This window comes from Canis aureus, chromosome 1, assembly GCF_053574225.1.
Source record: "Canis aureus isolate CA01 chromosome 1, VMU_Caureus_v.1.0, whole genome shotgun sequence".
Classification (NCBI taxonomy): domain Eukaryota; kingdom Metazoa; phylum Chordata; class Mammalia; order Carnivora; family Canidae; genus Canis; species Canis aureus.
This window is the reverse complement of record NC_135611.1, coordinates 113700234-113717970: the sequence shown is the minus strand read 5'-3', so window position 1 is coordinate 113717970 and position 17737 is coordinate 113700234. Positions and strand designations below refer to the sequence as shown.

At 51.2% G+C, this 17737-nt stretch overlaps 1 protein-coding gene across 1 annotated transcript; it reads left to right on the top strand.

The window, feature by feature from the left end:
• The first annotated feature begins 1484 nt into the window (after positions 1 to 1484).
• ITPKC (inositol-trisphosphate 3-kinase C) lies at positions 1485 to 17515 on the top strand. The gene is made up of 7 exons (XM_077850995.1): positions 1485 to 2720; positions 6740 to 6839; positions 9471 to 9684; positions 11168 to 11372; positions 13282 to 13383; positions 14008 to 14079; positions 16052 to 17515. The coding sequence occupies exons 1-7, from the start codon at positions 1638 to 1640 to the stop codon at positions 16253 to 16255; spliced, it is 1980 nt and encodes a 659-aa protein (XP_077707121.1). The 5' UTR covers positions 1485 to 1637; the 3' UTR covers positions 16256 to 17515.
• The last annotated feature ends 222 nt before the right edge of the window (positions 17516 to 17737 follow it).

Genomic DNA, 17737 nt, shown 5'->3' with positions numbered 1-17737 from the left:
ATTTGAGAGGGTAACATTTGAACAAAGATCTAAAAGAGGCAAGGGGAGGAGCTATTGGAATATCTGAGGGAAAAATATTCCAGGCAGAAAGAACAACCAGTGCAAAGGCCCTGTGGTGGAAAATATGTCAGAGAAATAGCAAAGAGACTGATGGACATACTTAGTGAGGGGGAAAGACAGGAGGTCTGGGATGTAACTAGGGGCAGATCACTTAGGGGATGGTGAGGCACAGTGAAGACTATCGTTTTTACCCTGTGGGATGGGGACCATGGACGGTTCTGAGCAGAGGATATGATCTGATTTAGAGAAAATACTCTTTTAACCTCTGACTCTTTCTCTAACACAAATGTAAATGCTGTTATAAATAAATAAAAACTCCCATAGTGGTCCTGTGAGGAAATTATCCCTGCTATCCCCTTTTTACAGATGAGAAAACAGGCTCAGAGAAGAAGCGAGTGCTGGAGTCAAGATTTAAAGCTAGGCATCCTCACTTCAGGGTTAAGGTTCTGGCTTGCCCCTCATCTAACCTCACTTTGTCTCTATTTTTTTTAAGATTCTATTTATTTATTTGAGAGAGAGAGAGAACAAGCAGGGAAGCAGCAGATGGAGAGGGAGAAGCAGGCTCCCTGCTGATGATAGTATCCTCTCCCCTCCCCATAGATATGGGGCTTGATCCAGGGACACTAGGACCATGACCTGGGCCAAAGGCAGATGCTCAACTGACTGAGCCACCCAGGTGCCCCTCATTTTGCCTTTTTTTTTTAAATTTTATTTATTTATTCATGAGAGACAGAGAAAGAGAGACAGATCGAGGCAGAGACACAGGCAGAGGGAGAAGCAGGCTCCACCCAGGGAGCCCGACGTGGGACTCGATCCCGGGTCTCCAGGATCACACCGTGGGCCGAAGGCGGCGCTAAACCGCTGAGCCACTTAGGGATGCCCTCATTTTGCCTTTGGACAAATTCTTTCACCGCTCTGGGACTCAAGATCCCTGTTGGTAAAAATACTTGGCTCTTGTAGCATCCAGCACACATTTTCTGAAACAATAAGTAATATTATGTATCCTCGTTTTACAGGTGAGAAAATTGAGCCCTGGGACTGGGGCAGGTGGGAGGGAAAGAAAGCCACACACTGCAGGTAAAAGTGGCAGAGGCAGGTCTTGAACCCAGGTCAGTAGGATTTCCAAGTCTTTGCAAGCCAGTCCATGCTCCATCTGAAGAATGGGCGCGCTGCTGGACTCGTCACCGAGGGCTACGGGGAGGCTAAGTTGGTCACTCGAGGGTGCAGGTAGGTCGGATTAGTTGCGGGGTCTAGGAAGGGGCCACACCGCCCCGCAGCCGGGAGCCCGGTGGCCCATATCCAAGCTGGACCAGCTCCGAGCGCTCGGAGCCCCGCCCCTCTCATTGGAGCGGGCGGGACCAGGCGAGGCCCGCCCCCTTGCGTCACGTCCGGTGGGGCGGGGCTTCGGGGCTTTCCCGGCGGGGCGGGGGAGAGTATCGGTTAACCCCTGCGTGGCCGATCGGGCAGGACTCCGCCGGCCGGAACCCGCGAGTCGGGGCTCCCCAGCCACACCCCTCGCGGGATTTAAAGGGGCCGGAGGGGCCGGGTCGGTGGAAGCCCGAAGCTAGGGAGCGGGCATGCGGCGCTGCCCGTGCCGGGGGAGCCTGAGCGAGGCAGAGGCCGGGGCGCTGCCGGGAGCGGCCCGCATGGGGCTGGAGGCGCCGCGAGGGGGGCGGCGGCGGCAGCCCGGGCAGCAGCGCCCTGGGCCCGGCGCAGGGGGCCCGGCGGGGCGGCCGGACGGGGGCGGGCCCTGGGCCGGGACCGAGGGGTGCAGCCTCCACACGGAGCCCGAGAGGGTCGGCCTCGGGCCTGAGCCGGGGACAGACGGACAGGGTGAGCCTGAAGCAGCTGGCCTCGGAGGGGACACAGAACGGCCCGGCCGAAAGACGGAGCCAGACAAATCCAGCCTCCGGACGTGTCCAGAAAGGAGCAGCCACTGGTCAGAGCAGGAGACAGCCGGTCCCTGGACGGAAACGGGGACAGATGGCTTTTGGACGGATCCACACAGGTCTGACCTCCAGTCTCAGTCAGAGAGGGCCAGCCTCTGGACGCAGCGCGGTGTTTCGGGGCCGTGGACAGAGACAGAAATTCATGGGTCACAGACCCAACCAGAGAGGGCCAAGACCTGGGCGCATAACCTCTGGACCCATAATAACAGGTCCAACCTCCGGACTCAGCCAGAGGGGGGCCGTACCTCAACAGAGCCAAATGCTGGGGGCTCTTGGAAAGAACTGTACACTGATGGCTCCCAGATACAACGGGATACTGGAACAGCCCGCACACAGGTTGGCACTGATGGTTTCCCAACACAGCAAGATACTGTTGGCTCCTGGACACGGCCTGGCACTGATGGTCCCCAGACAGAACCTGGGACAGACTGTTTTTTGGGCGAATCCAAGCAGGATGGCCCATTAGAGGAACCAGAACCTGGGGAGTTGGGGACGCACCTGTACTCTCACCTGGAGTGTAGCCTCCTGACCTCTGTACCCCGCCTTATCATCACTCCTGAAACACCAGAGCCCGAGGCTCAGCCAGTGGGACCCCCCTCCCGTGCTGAGGGGGGCAATGGCGGCTTCTCCTCTGCCTCCTCTTTCGACGAGTCTGAGGATGATGTGGTGGCCGGGGGCGGAGGTGCCAGCGACCCCGAAGACAGGTCTGGGGTGAGTGGGGACCATCCTGCCCTTAAGCCACATCCCCCCAGACCCCTTACCCTCCCCCCCCCCCCCCCCCCCCCCCCCCGCTTTGGCTTTGAGAAGTTTTCTAGCAGCCACCAACAATTTCATCTCCCGGGTACCGCTTCCACCTGTCGACCTCCTCCCTCTGACAACCGGATTACCAGCCCACTCCAGGCACCCTCCTAATCCTTTCCTTTTCTCCTCCTCCACGCCTCTGGTCCTAGGGCCTAAAATGGGCAGCCACTGGCTGACTTAATGGTGCCCAGGAACTCCTGAAATTGTGTGATCGTGTGAGTCTGTGTGCATACACACATAGATTTTTGCAGCAAGTGTGCATGACTTCTGTTGGATCTTCTAGAAAGTATGTAACCTCAAAATCTGAAGAGCTCTAGTGTAGGAAGACAGAAAGGGTACACCTTTTACCCCAAATTTTTTAGTCTAGGGCCTGTGGCTGTCTTAAGGGGTCATGAACCTTTGCTACCCTTGAGCCATTCACTTTTGTAGGGAGTAAGCCCGCCCCCCCCCCCCTGCTTTTATCAGATTCTTAAAGGGCTGTGTGAGCCCAAAATGCTAAGGACCCCCAGCTTAACCAAGGACCTTCCTGGTCTCCCCCACACCCCCCAGCTCCCCAGAGGGCCCTCTGCAGATTCTTGTTTACATCCTCCACCTTCACTCCCAGCTTGGGTGCGGTTCTTCCCTGGTGAATCAGGAGGGCTGGCAGGGCAGGTTCAGGGAGGGTCAGCACAGAGGCAGGTGTGAGAACCTCAAGTGGGTTGGCCTACTGGGTTCTCCCATTCTCCTGGGGCCTCTGGCTGGCGTCTGCCCTGAGCCCCCCTCACCCCATAGGCCTCCCTTAGGAACATGCTCACACATGTATGTGGCCATGGGTAGAGACAGACCTGCCTCAACCTGCCTGTGCCAGAGGAGAGGAGCTAACTCTCTGGTCTTTCTGCCTTAACTATTCCCTCCACCTACTCTCTCACGTTCTTGGCATTTCAAAACAGCTGATCTGGAAGTGAATGGGGAAAAAAATAGCAGCTAGCTCTCACTTATGCCCAGCTCTATATACTAAGCTCCTCACTCGAATTAACTCACTTAATCCTCATGGCAGCCCTATGAGGTGGATACTATTATTATTCCCATTTCATAGATGGGGAAACTGAGGTCCAGATAGGTCATGACGCCTGTCCAAGGTCACACATGTTGAAAGGCACAGACCTGGGATTCAAACCCTTGGAACACCAGGCACTTTTCTAAGTGTCGTGTATGTGTTAATCCTGAGTCCTCATACCAGCACTATGAGATCGGGATTATGATCGTGTGTCTTTCTTTCTTTCTTTCTTTCTTTCTTTCTTTCTTTCTTTCTTTCTTTCTTTCTTTCTTTCTTTTTTGTTTTGATCGTGTGTATTTCATAGATGAGGAAGCTGGTTCAGAGAGGTTTGGTCACTTGCTCAGGGTCGGCCAAGGCTGGTTGGAGCCAAGATTCTAACTCAGTTTTGGCTTGGCTGAGTTTAAAACCCTGTTATTTCAGCCTCTGGGGTGTATGGATGGATCCGTCCCTAACTTGCTTTCCTCCCAGACCTCCCTGTCTCCAGTTTTTCTTCATCCTTCCAGAATCTGCCTCAAGACCCACTTCTGATCAACTTGTGAACTTTCCCTGCTTTCCGTGCCTTCTGTGGTTCCCCAGAGCCTTCCAGATAGTGATCAGAAGTTCAGTCCTGTGTTCAGAGCTTCCTGTCTCCAGGCGGCTTCCCGGCCTCCCCTCCTGTCCCTTTCCACTGCCACAAAGCCGAAGGCCACACTGTTCCTTGAACACCCTGCCACCGTCCTGCCTCCCCTCTTTGCTCAAGCTGTTCCCACTGCCCAGAAAACAAACTCTTGCTTCCTTCCTGCTTAATTTTGAAATCCCATCCAACCTGAAAGTCCCACTACTTTCTTCCTTTCCTCCCTGCTTCCCTTCCTTCTCACATCCCTCCTGTCCTCCTAATCAGACAACCAACAGTCCTTGAGCCTCTGTTATGTGTCTGGCCCTGTGTTGGCTTTGCGGGGGACACAGTGGGGACAGAGACATTACCCTCCTGGGGCGCCCAGGCCAGTGGAGAAGACAGACCCATCACCATACAGAGTGGTCAGGGCTGGGAAGGGAGAAGCTGAGTGTTGTGGCAGACCATGGGGTGAGTGTGTGTGGGGGGGTGTGATTGGCTGCACCTGGAGTATCAGAGAGGGCTTCCAGGAGGAGGGGGCCACAGTGGTGATGAGACCACTGTGAAACCATCAGAGAAAGCCTGGATTAACCATCAGGTCCAAGAAAGAGACAAGATACTGAGTCTGCTTACGATTAAAAAAAAAAAAAAAAGACCATTATAACTAACCTCTTTCAATCCAAACAAGGTTTTGGAGTGGCTATTGTGTGCTAGGCCTTGGGATGGAGACACAGGCATAACCATGATAACCCCAATCCCTGCCTTCAGAGTTCATAGTCCAGCCAGGGGTATAGTGTGTAAGCCCAGGGCAGTGGGTTCTAAGTTAGAACCCTAGCACTGTACTGTGTGACTTAGGCAAGTGACTTCATCTCTCTGAGCCTCTGTTTCCTCTGTAACACATAGTCAACAATCCTCCTGGAGTTGTGTTTTTAGGATTAAGTAGGTTATGGCTCACCGAGTCTTTGTCATTGTGCCTGGAATGTTCCAGGTGCTTAGTAAACAGGAACTTTTATTAATCACCTCCTCTCCACGGCTGGCAGTTGGAGGGTAGAAGGAATAGCCCTTCCTGAATCCTACATTTCCAACACCCTGCCTCTGCTTGACCTTCCCACCATCAGTTCGATGTCTGCTAGGTAGCTGGGCTCTGAGCAGATGGGAGAGAACATGGCCGATGCCAGGGTAGTGGGGTCTCCTCCTAACGCTTGCCTAAGGGGCTGTCATGTGTTTGGAGCCAAGAATATATTCTTGTATGTGCATGTGTGCTCATGCATGTGAATCAGACACTGACCCTTTTCAAGAACCTCTTGACTGAGTCAACATGATACAACCGAATCTTTGTTTTCAGTTTGCTTTACTGGTTTTCTGTTGCTTGTTTGCTCTCTTTCTTTGCTTCTATTTATCTTTTTCTGTTATTTTGTATCCCTGTCTCCCTTTCTGGGTTTTTATATTTTCTTTCTTTGTCTTTTGGTAACCCTGTCTCTGTATTAGTCAGGCTCGGTCAGGGTTTGCTATAGCAACAAAGAACCCCCAAATTTATTGACTTAGAAAGCACAGGATTATTTCATATTGCACATGGACCATGGGCCACTGGTGGGTGAGGAGGCTCTACTCCATGCTGTCTTTACTCAAGGCCCAGACTGAGGAAGCTTCTATTTCTCTTTCCACGGTCCCTACCCCCTTCTATAGCAGGGCAAAGGACACAGAGAATCATGTACTGGCTTTAACGCTTCTGCTCACATTTCACTGGCCACAGCAAGTCAGTAGCCTAAGTTCAAGATGGCAGGGACATCCTGGCAGGTGGGGACTGGGGCTTTTTGGTGAGCAGCTCCCATGACTATCCCCATTTCCATCTCTGCCCATCTCTGTCATCACCTTGTCATCTGCTTCTGTTTTTGTCTTTCTCTGTGGTTCAGCCTCCCCTCATCAACTCCTGCTTCTGTTATCACCTCTAGAAGGTTTGACTTGGTTTTGGGACAGAAGTGAGGTTTCTAAGTGTTTGGTGTGTGTCTGTGGAGGGGAAGACTTGGGGGCTGCTTGTTACTACAGCAAGACCTGACCTATTTGTACTCATTTGAGAAGGACAGAGAAAAACAGACAGACTCTTCCCCATCTTCGCTGAGGCTTTTGGGTGATCTCTAGATGATTGAAGTAGTGGGCCTTGCTCACCCCAGTGAGCTTGGGAACAGTGATCTCCTGGCCCTGGAAAGCCCCCTGGTCCACCTGGTTTCCCTTAGTGCAGCATCTCCACCCCCTTCCTTCCCCAGCCCTGGCATTGATCCTACCCTGCTTTGCCTCACACAGAATAAACCGTGGAAGAAGCTGAAGACGGTTTTGAAATATTCGCCCTTCGTGGTTTCCTTCCGAAAACACTACCCTTGGGTCCAGCTGTCGGGACATGCTGGTGAGAGCAGGGGTGCAGGGGATGGTGGTGGGGGCAGGTGGCAGACTGTCTGGGCAGAGACACCCAGGCCAGGGAAAGAAAGTTCTAAAGTCATTCTCTGGAGTTCAGCTTGCCCCGTATGTCAGATGGGTGGAGAGCGTCCACCTTATGAGTCTGTTATGGGAAGTGCTTAGGGCTGGGCCGAGCCATCCTTACACCAGGGCTGAGGGCTGCTCCCTGTTGTCTCAGTGCCAGGGGGATGGGGGAGCAAATCCTCAACCCTGGGGAAAAATGGTCCTGGGCTCAATTCCTCATGCTGCACTTTATATATGGATGATCCCAGGCAATTTACTTTCTCTCACTGGGCCTTAGTTTTCTCACCATACCTCCCTTGCAGGCTTAACTGAAGGGTTAAAATAAAAATGTATATGAATGGGTTGCCTGGCTGGCTCGGTTGATAGAGCATGTGAGTTTTTTTTTTTTTTTTTTTTAAGATTTTATTTATTTATTCATGAGAAACACAGAGAGAGAGAGGCAGAGACATAGGCAGAGGGAGAAGCAGGCCCCCTGAGGGGAGGCTGATGTGGGACTTAATCCCGAGACTCCAGGATTACAACCTGAGCCAAAGGCAGACGCTCAACCATGGAGCCACCCAGGTGCCCCAAGCATGTGACGCTTAATCTCAGGGTTGGGAGTTCAAGCCCCACATTGGGTATGGAGCCTACTTAAAAATAAAATATCTTTAAAAAATAATTAAAAAACCCAAAATGTATATGAAGATTGAGACATGGGCCCCTCGTAAATATAAACAATCATTCTTTGTTCTCTCCTCATGTCCAAAGTATAGTAGGCTCTCAATAAACAGCAGCTCTAATGGCTTTCCCCAGAACCTAGCATGATGTCTCAGACACAAAGTAGCACCGTGCCCATCATCATATAGCATTTTCTGTAAAGGGTTAGATAGTAAATACTCTAGGCTTTGTGGGCCATACAGTCTTTGTCACAACTACTCAACTCTGTTGTTGCAGCACGAAAGCAGCCATAGATAATACAGAAACACACAAATGTGTCTGTGTTCCAATAAAACTTTATTTACAAAAACAGTACTGGTGGCAACTAGACAAATTGGGCCCACCAGGAAAGAAAGACAAGAAGGGAATTTACCTAACTTGTTTGTCCCTAGATCTGAGTCATTGAAAAGGCCAGCTCCCCTGCTACCGAAAACACAGGGCTGCCATCTCTATGCGTTCTAATTATTCTAACTGGGTTAAGATACCAAAACAAAACAAAACAAAACAAAACAAAAAAACCCCTCATAAGTTAGTGGTGGTTAAACAAAAACTTAGTGGAATAAAAAAAAAAACACTTTATTACCCTTATAGGTTTTGGGTCAGGATCCAGACAGGGCATGGCAGGGGTCGCTTCTTGCTGCTTCATGGTATCTGAGAACTCAGCTAGGACAGCTTGAATGCTGCAGGGAAGAAACTTTCGAGATTTATTCACTCATGGGCCTCATGATCAATTGTTGGCTAGGTCTCAGGGCCACTGGCTGGAAAGCTTTTTTTTTTTTTTCATTTTATTTACTTATTTATTCATGAGAGAGAGAAAGAGGCAGAGATATAGGCAGAGGGAGAAGCAGGTTCCATGCAGGGAGCCCGATGTAGGACTTGACCCTGGGACACCAGGATCATGCCCTGGGCTGAAGGCAGGTGCTCAATCACTGAGCCACCCAGGCGTCCCCAAGTAGTCCGCTTTCTTACGTGGCTGCTCAGGACCACGAAGCAAACATCTCTGCCAATAAAGTGGAAATCACATCTCTTGTGGCCTAGACTCTGAAGTCACAGTATCGCTTCTGCCATCAGCCCTTCCAGATTTAAGGGGAGAAGAATTAGATTCCACTTCTTGATGGGGAGTGGTGAAATTCTAGAAGAACATATGGGGCAGGAGCTATTGCTGCAGCCCATCTTTGGAGAATATAACCTGAAAATACAATTTGCCTCAATAAGAATTTGTAATTCTGGGCAGCCCGAGTGGCTCAGCAATTTAGTGCCATCTTCGGCCCAGGGTGTCATCCTGGGGACCTGGGATCGAGTCCCACGTCGGGTTTCCTGCAAGGAGCCTACTTCTCCCTCTGCCTGTGTCTCTGCCCCCCACCCCGTCTCTTATGAATAAATAAATAAAATCTTTAAAAAAAAAGAATTTGTAATTCTAATCTACACAGTCTGCATGGTCCAGGAAATGCCAGAATTATCATTTAACTTAAATGGGCCCCAGTTAGCATTGTGGGACTCCAGGCAGAAACAAATGCAAATCTGCTCTAGAGCGTCATGCTCTCGACTCAAATCACGAAAAATTCCCACAGCTGATCATGAGCTCACAATCTGAAATGACAAAACAAATGAAAAAAAACAAACAAAATAAAAAAACAAATGAAGACATTAGGTGCTATGAACAGGACTCTTTAAACAAGGAGCAGCAGTATGGTCATTCCCTTGGCACATCCTGGCCGAGACTGTGAGAGTTGTAGGGAGGGAGAGAAAGCCTTTCAGAAGGGTCAGGCAAGATGAGGGCAACCAGGATCTGATGAATGGGGAGAGAAGATTCTCTGGCTGATCCAGCTTCTGACCCTCTTGTTGGCTGTGCTGCTTCTAGGGAATTTCCAAGCAGGAGAGGATGGTCGGATCCTAAAGCGTTTCTGTCAGTGTGAGCAACGCAGCCTGGAACAGCTGATGAATGACTCCCTGCGGCCTTTTGTGCCCACCTACTATGGTATGGTACAGCGGGATGGCCAGGCCTTCAACCAGATGGAAGATCTCCTGGCGGATTTTGAGGGCCCTTCCATTATGGACTGCAAGATGGGCAGCAGGTAGTAGGTTCAAGGGCAGCCATGGGGCAGAGGTGGAGGGTCAGGAAAGGGCATTTTTGAAGATGGTACTACTCAGTCTTCAAAGTGGTTGTACCAACATACATTCCCACGAGCAGTGTGTGAGAGTTCCAGTTGTTTTATCTTCTCATCAATATTTGGTATTGCCTATTTTATTAATTTTAATCATTCTGGTGAGTGTCTCATTAGGATTTTAATATCTCTTTATCTGATGACCAAAGAAGTTGAATGTTGGTTGGTTGGCCATTTGGAAATCCTCTTTTGAAAAGTGCTGCTTTGAATATTTTGCCCATTTTTCTATTGGGCTGTTTTTTTTTAAATTTATTTTTATTTTTTTATGACTCTACATATTCTGGATACAATTTTTTAAAAAGATTTATTTATTTATTTATGATAGACATAGAGAGAGAGAGAGAGGGGCAGAGACAGGAGGAGGGAGAAGCAGGCTCCATGCCGGGAGCCCGACGCGGGACTCGATCCTGGGACTCCAGGATCGCACCCTGGGCCAAAGGCAGGCGCTAAACCGCTGAGCCACCCAGGGATCCCGATACAAGTCTTTTATTGGAGATTCACACACACATTCTCCAGCTTTCCTATATCAATCTTTTTTTTTTTTTTTTAGAGAGAGAGAGAGAGAGAAAGATAGAGGATGGAGGTGGGTATTGGCAGAGGGAGAGGAAGGGAGAATATCCCAAGCAGTCTCCATGCCCAGCACACTGAGATCATGACCTAAGCAAAGATCAAGAGGTGGATGCTCAACCAGCTGATCCATCCAGGCATTCCCCATTTCACTCCTTAATAACAGAAGCATTTTTAGTTTAGGTCCGTTTGTCATTTTTCATTATGATTGGTAGCTTTGTATTTAAGAAATCTGCCTACTCCAAGATTGTAAAGATCTCCTATGTTTTCTTTTATAAGCTTTATTGTTTAAACTTTCACATCTAGATTTGAAATCCATCTAAAATTAATTTTTGTACATGGTGTGAGGTAGGTATTGAAGTTTCCCCCACCTCCTCCATATGGCAATCCTATTGACTCAGCACCATTTATTGAGAAGACTTCCCTTTTCCCATTTTTTTTTTTTAAAGACTCCATTTATTTATTCATGAGAGACACAGAGAGAGAGAGAGGCAGAGACACAGGCAGAGGGAGAAGCAGGCTCCATGCCGGGAGCCCTGAGGGACTGAATCCCGGGTCTCCAGGGTCACACCCTGGGCTGCAGGCGGCGCTAAACTGCTGCACCACCGGGGCTAACCCCCTTTTCCCATTGAATTGCTTGGCCTTCTTTGTCATAATTTGGGTGAATGTACGTGTGTGTGTCTGTTTTTAGACTCTCTTCTGGTCCATCGATCTGATTGTCTATTCTTGCATCATGCTGTAGTTTTATAACTTGTCTCGATATCAGGGAGTATGTCCTCCATCTTTGTTTCTCATAGTGTTCTTTGTCACATCCTCTGTGTCCCAGGACCTACCTGGAGGAGGAGCTAGTGAAGGCACGAGAAAGGCCCCGGCCCCGGAAGGACATGTATGAGAAGATGGTGGCTGTGGACCCCGGGGCCCCCACCCCTGAGGAACATACCCAGGGTGCTGTCACCAAGCCCCGCTACATGCAGTGGAGGGAGACCGTGAGCTCAACTTCCACCCTGGGCTTCCGGATTGAGGGCATCAAGGTGGGGGCCAGGAGCCACTAGCCTGTTGCCAGAAGGCTGAGAACTAGATCAGAGGCTGGGCTTCTCGGGGAGCATGGTTGTCAGGGAAAGCTGGAAAGAACCGGACATGGAGAAAGAGCAGAAGACTGTCAAAGATGAGTAGACAGGGGCTCAGGAGGTCCTGCTTCTCTGTCACCCCCATCAGTGACCAAGATTTGTTTATCTGTCTCTCTGAGCAGCTCCTGAGTCCATCTGCTCCCCCTCCCCATGACCCTGCCCTAGTCTGCCCATCTCTCCCACCCTGACCTCCCTGGCCTCTCCCGCCCTAGTCTCCCTGGGCTCCTGGGTCCTGGTCTCACCCCCTCTGATCCTTATCCAACACAGCAGCTGGAGGGATCCTTTTTCCCCCGTATGGAGAAAGATTTTTTTTTTTCTTTCCTTTCTCCTTTCTCTCCTTTGTTATAAATTACATCTAATTGCTTGAAGAGGAATTTGCACAGTTCAAAAGTCAAAATAATAAGAAAGGGTATAATGTCTCTCCCAGCCCCACTGCGGTCCTTTCCAATCTCTCCCTCTACCCCCGCCTGCTCCTGGAGAACCACTTTAGGCTTTCTCCTGGTTCTTCCCGCAAATACAAACCAATGCAATTGCATATCCTCAATTTTCTTCCTCCCATTCTTACACAAAAAGTAGCAGAACCCTGGAGAGTTTTTCATATTGTTCCATAGAAAATATGCCTGCCTTTCTTTCTCTTCCTTCCTCTGTTCCTATCTTTCTTAGCTGTGTAATAGCTTTCTGTGGGTGAGAAACAGTCCCCTACAGATGGCCACCTGGGTTTCCATTTTTTGCCATTACAAATAGTGCCTCAGTGAATCACTTTGTACATAAGACACTTTGTTAAGTGTGTATAGTTGGCTGTAGACGAGATTCTCAGAAGCAAGATGAGGTGCAATGGGAGTTTTGCGAGAGATTGTCAGACTCCTTTCACAAGGGTGGAAACATTGTGCACCCCACCATGGGGTGCCTGTTTTCCCACAGCCCCATGAACCATCTTTCCGAATTGTACATCTGACTCATTCTTCTCTTCAAAATCCTTCCATGGCTCCCTAGTCCTTTCGGGAGAAGTTTCCTGGCCTAGGGGGCCCTCCGGGGTCTAGCCTAATCTTTTCCCCCTCTCTTCCTCCTTATCTACCTTCAGGCCACTGTGAAGCACTTTCATTTCCTTGAAAGAGCCCTGCTCTTTTCTGCCACAGAGCCTCTGCACATGCTGTTCCCTCTGCCAGGATTGTTCTTCCCACTACTGTTCCCCTGATTGACTCCCAGTCATTTTCCTGTCTCCTTTCAAATTTCACTTCCTCCAGGAAGCCTGTCTTGACTTCTATCCTTCTACATCAGGGTCCTCTCTTTACTTCTTATTCCATACCCGCCTTGTTCACCTGTCTGTCTTGTTACCTCCGTGTTATCAGTGCACACATGGCACCTGGCACACTTAACTGTGTGCCAGGCACTGTGCCATGTATCCCACACATCCAGTCTCTTCTAATCCTTGTACCAGCTTGAGGTAGTAAATATCAACGTAATCCCCATTTTCCAGATGTGGGAACTGAGGCTGAGGCCGGTGAAGTGGCTTGTTTAAGGCCGCCAGCTAGGAAGTAGCAGAGTCACTGTTCAAAGCCAGACCCACCCCTCTCCAAAGTCCATTTGGCTAGACTGGCTAGACCAGGGGGTTCAAGGTTAGACTGGGAAGGACCGGTTGCTCTGGAGTGTGCCTTAGGGCTGGGTGGAGCTGGGCTGGCAGGTGGGCTGGCTCCTCCTGAACAGCCAGGAATGCTGGGACAGGCAGGTGGTCCTGGGAGGTGCCTGAGGCTGCTTGGTGTCAGGCATAAGAAGGAAAAGGTATGACACTCTGCCTTCCCGCCTTGCCCTGCAGAAAGCCAACGGGATCTGCAACACCAATTTTAAGAAGACAAAGGAGCTAGAGCAGGTGACAAAGGTGTTGGAGGACTTTGTGGACGGGAATCGTGGAATCCTGGTGAGCAGGATACCCATGCCCTGAATTTGAGCAGCTTAAGATCACCACAGTCATTGTTCCTAAGGCAATGGCCTGCTTTAGGCTGAGGTTGGCCTCTACTGGCCTGCATTGTGTACCATCTGTGGTCAGCTGGTGTCTTGGCTGGAGCAGACTGGTCTAGGAGGGGCCTGCGCTCATATGTCTGGTGATGGGCTCACCATCTTGCCTCACAACTTGGCCACTTGTGTCTCATGATCCAGCAGGCTAGCCAGGGCTTGTTCCCAGGGTGGAAGCAGGTGGCCCAGAGAACAAATGAAAATGTAAGATGTCTTGATGGCTCAGAATGGCCACCATCATTTCTGCCCTGTTTTATCAGCCAGAGCACGTCCTTTGACCAAGCTGAGATTAAAGGGACTCGGACTCCACCTCTTGGTGGGAGGAGCTTCTAGGAATTATGGCTCTTCCTGTAATCTCCCAACCAGGCTCTGTTGCACCCAGAGGCAACCAAGCCTCCACCCACCTCCCAGTGTCCCCGGGGTGGCTCCCCTGATCCCATGCCGTTGGGGGTATAAGATGTCAGATCTCAAGGAGGGTAAGGACCCACGAAGCCCCTGTGCTAACCAAGAAATGCTCCCTCTCACACAGAGAAAGTACGTGGCACGCCTGGAAGAACTCCGAGAAGCTCTGGAGAACTCCCCCTTCTTCAAGACCCACGAGGTGCGAGCCCCAGCTGCCATTTGAGCAGAAGGCCCTGTGTGTTTGGGGGTCGAGGGGGGGATGTCAGCATCCAGGTGACACTGAAGAGAAACCACTCACAGAGTTACAGGGCAAAGCTGAACTCCCAAGTCTTGGGGTTTGCTCTTTTAGGGTAGGCAGCAAAGGGGATTTCAGGGAGATGGGACAGTTAGGAACATGGGCTTGAGCCAGGTGGTCTGCAATGAAGGATGTTCAACACTGGGCACATGACTTACCTTCTAGGGCCTTGGCCTCCTTCTCGCACGGGGAAGAACAACGGTATCTTCCTCACGGGGCTGCTGAGGTGTTAGACCAGCAGACTTCAAGTGCCATTTGGAGCACAGAAGTGCATGTAACTCCTTGCACCTAAAATTACTTTGTAATAATAATTATATCCAATTATGGGAACTGCCTTCCTGTTTGGTGGCTCTCCCCCCTCCCCTCCTCCGTCCCCTCTGCAGTCTGTGTCTCATTTTCTGGGCTGTCGCAGGAAGTCTGTGAAGTGGTGACCTCACTCATGTGTCTTCTCCCTCCTCTCTCCTAGCTCCTCTACCTCTCCTCTTAGGCCCCCCTCACTTCTTTTTCCTGGCATCCCTGACTTCTGATAGATTCCTGAAATGGGAGTTGGGCCTCTAGGTTCGAGTCCCAGTCTGTACCCCCCAGCTACCTGGGCCTGCGACCTGCCTCCTGGGGATGGTGAGGACAGAGTGGATTAATACGTGGAAGCACGGCCCATATAGTAAACCCTTAGGTGCCAGCTGCTACTGTCATGTTGATTGCCATCAAACGTCATCCTCATCGTCCTTGTCACTACCTTTGGGCTTTACACGCACGTCACAAAGAGGAGGCCTCGGGACCTCATCCCTTTTGAATTCATGTTTCACTCACCTGGTGACTTGGCATTTTAAAAAATAAGTTGCCAACGTCTATAACATAAGACTTGACACCAAAATTGGGACTTCTGGTTTCCCTGGCCTGCTGGCAATAACTGGGTTGCTCACCGTACACCAACCGCCAGAGTGGGGCGGCAGCTGCCCCTCCTGACAGCCACCTGCTCACCTTCCCAGTCACCTGGGTTCTCTGGGAGCAGTGGGGTTTGAAACCTGACTAGAAAAGGAGAGGAGCTTGCGCATTTGGAGTTCCATAAAGGCCACGAAAGTACTATTTCTAATTATAAACACCCCCCTCCCCCCTGCCCAAGCCAGCATCTACTGAGAGCTGTGTGTCAAGCACCACAAGGCACTTCAAGAGTGTGTGGGTTGTGGATTGCTGCCAACGGCCTTAGCGGGTAGAGGCAGTCACCTTTCTCGGCCGGAGCTGAGCAGTTCTTCCACGGGGAAGGCATTATCCACTTCATAGTGCCCGCTGGGCTCCCTTGATCCATGTAAGATCCCGCAGGCATTTGAGTTTATACCCCGGCTTGTAAAAGGGTGATGGTGGGACTCCTGGGTGGCTCAGCGGTTTAGTGCCGCCTTCAGCCCAGGGCGTGATCCTGGAGACCCAGGATCGAGTCCCACGTCGGGCCCCCTGCGTGGAGCCTGCTTCTTCCTCTGTCTGTGTCTCTGCCTCTCTCTGTGTCTCTCATGAATAAATAAAAAAGTCTTAAGGAAAAAGGGTGATGGTTAACATTTGCCGTCCACTCGCTATACTGGCAGCTACCCTCAGAGCTGTATGTGGATGAATTCCCACACGTAACACGCACAGCAATCTTTGAGGCAAAGGGTACTGTTATGCCATGATTCCCACTTTGTATATGAGCAAGTAGAGGCACAGGAAGGGTAAGTCACCTGCTCAAGGCCACCTAGCCCCAGTAGTGGCAGAGCCAGGATTTGAACCCAGACAAGCCTGGCTCCAGAGTTCATGGTCAGCTGCTCTGCTCAGCCACTTGCTGGGTGGGGAGGGCCCTGAGCCAGTGCTTGCTCCTCCCCCTAACCTCCTACCTCTCTCCCTGCAGGTGGTGGGCAGCTCGCTTCTCTTTGTGCATGACCACACTGGCCTGGCCAGGGTCTGGATGATTGACTTCGGCAAGACAGTGGCCCTGCCTGACCACCAGACGCTCAGCCACCGATTGCCCTGGGCAGAGGGCAACCGCGAGGATGGGTACCTCTGGGGTCTGGACAACTTGATCCACCTCCTTCAGGGGCTGGCCCAGGGTTGACCCACTTGCCCACTGCCAGGTTTACTTATTGGATGGTGCCCATCTGGCTGGTGGTGCCCCGGGATTGGCCACGGGGTGGACCTTGGGGATGGCAAAGGTGGTGTTGTACACCACCACAAGACCAGAGCGGAAGGTCTTTTTAAGGGTCTTGGAGACCACGTAGTGCCCGGAGGTTTTAGACTGGAGAGGGGGTGTGACATGGCCGCATCTCATGGTGAATCAGAACCAGACTGGGTCCTCCCACCAGCCAGGAAAGTTTCTGAGGGGCTGCTGGAGATCATAACTAGCCGTGGGCCTCAACAGAACACAATTCAGAAGCCACAGGGTGTGGGTGTGAGATGGTGCCTCTCACTGTAGGAATGACTATAGTCACTGCCTCCTTGCCAGCCTGCTTCCAGGCTCAAGCTGGCTCCTAGAGGCCAGGGGAGGGTCAGTTTCATCATTGGTGCCCCAGAGAACCAGCCCTCACCTGCGAACAGACGTAGGAGTGCCTGCCTGGGGGAGCTAGGACCCCAGGAGCACCTGCCTGCCTGGGAGAATTAGGGCCCCATCTGTTCATCTGGGAGCCATCCCAGGGCTGAAGGACTCTGGGGAGGGTGTGACACCATGGGGGCTGGTCTGAGAGCTGCTGCTGTTGGGTGGGACCCAGTTCCCCCAGTCCTGCCCTCCCCTGGCCCCATGAGATCTTCCCCACTCCTGAAAGAACTATGCTGATCGCCTGCAGACCTAAACCACAGCCACATCCCATGTCAGCACTGTGACTAGCACAACCTCATTCCTCGGGCACCAGCCTCAGCCTTGGGACTTTCTCCTTTCCCCCCACCCCCTTGCCCTTGCTCCAAGCCAGCTGGTGGCAGGAAGGGCTTTCAGACGTGGAAAAGCGGGTTTGGGAATCAGAGGTGCAGACTAGGTAGGTGGGGCCGCTGGCTGTGACATGGGGTTTGCAGCCTGGTCCAAACCAAAGACCTTAGCACCCTCAAGCATGGGTGATGCTCCTCCATCCCCCTCCTCCTGCACCTGTCCCTTCAGCTTCCTAGCCTGAGCCTGGGAACCAGGCACCTCCCTCTTCCCTAAGCTGAAGCTCTAATGTGTCTTCCAGACCTGAGGAGGTGTGCTCCTTTTCTACTGATCATCTTTATACTTATTTATATGAAAGAGATAGTTGTTAGCTGGGGCAGCATTGGGGAACAGGAGGCAAAAATCGCTTCACATCCTTTCCTCCTGTGGTGATGCTCCAATAAATCACACATTCAAAGTCAACTTTGTGGACTTTTTTCAAAACTCGCCACTAGTGCTGGGTGGGGTCATGTGATAATGACTAGTTTGGGATATAGATGCAGAAACAGAGCAGGCTGGTTCATCCATTCAGCATTCACCGAGCTGCTGCTCTTGTGCCTGGCTCTGTTGGACAACATGGGGAACATACTACTGACCAAGGTAGTTCCACACTGTGCCCTCAGAGGCTCCTAGGATGGTGCACTA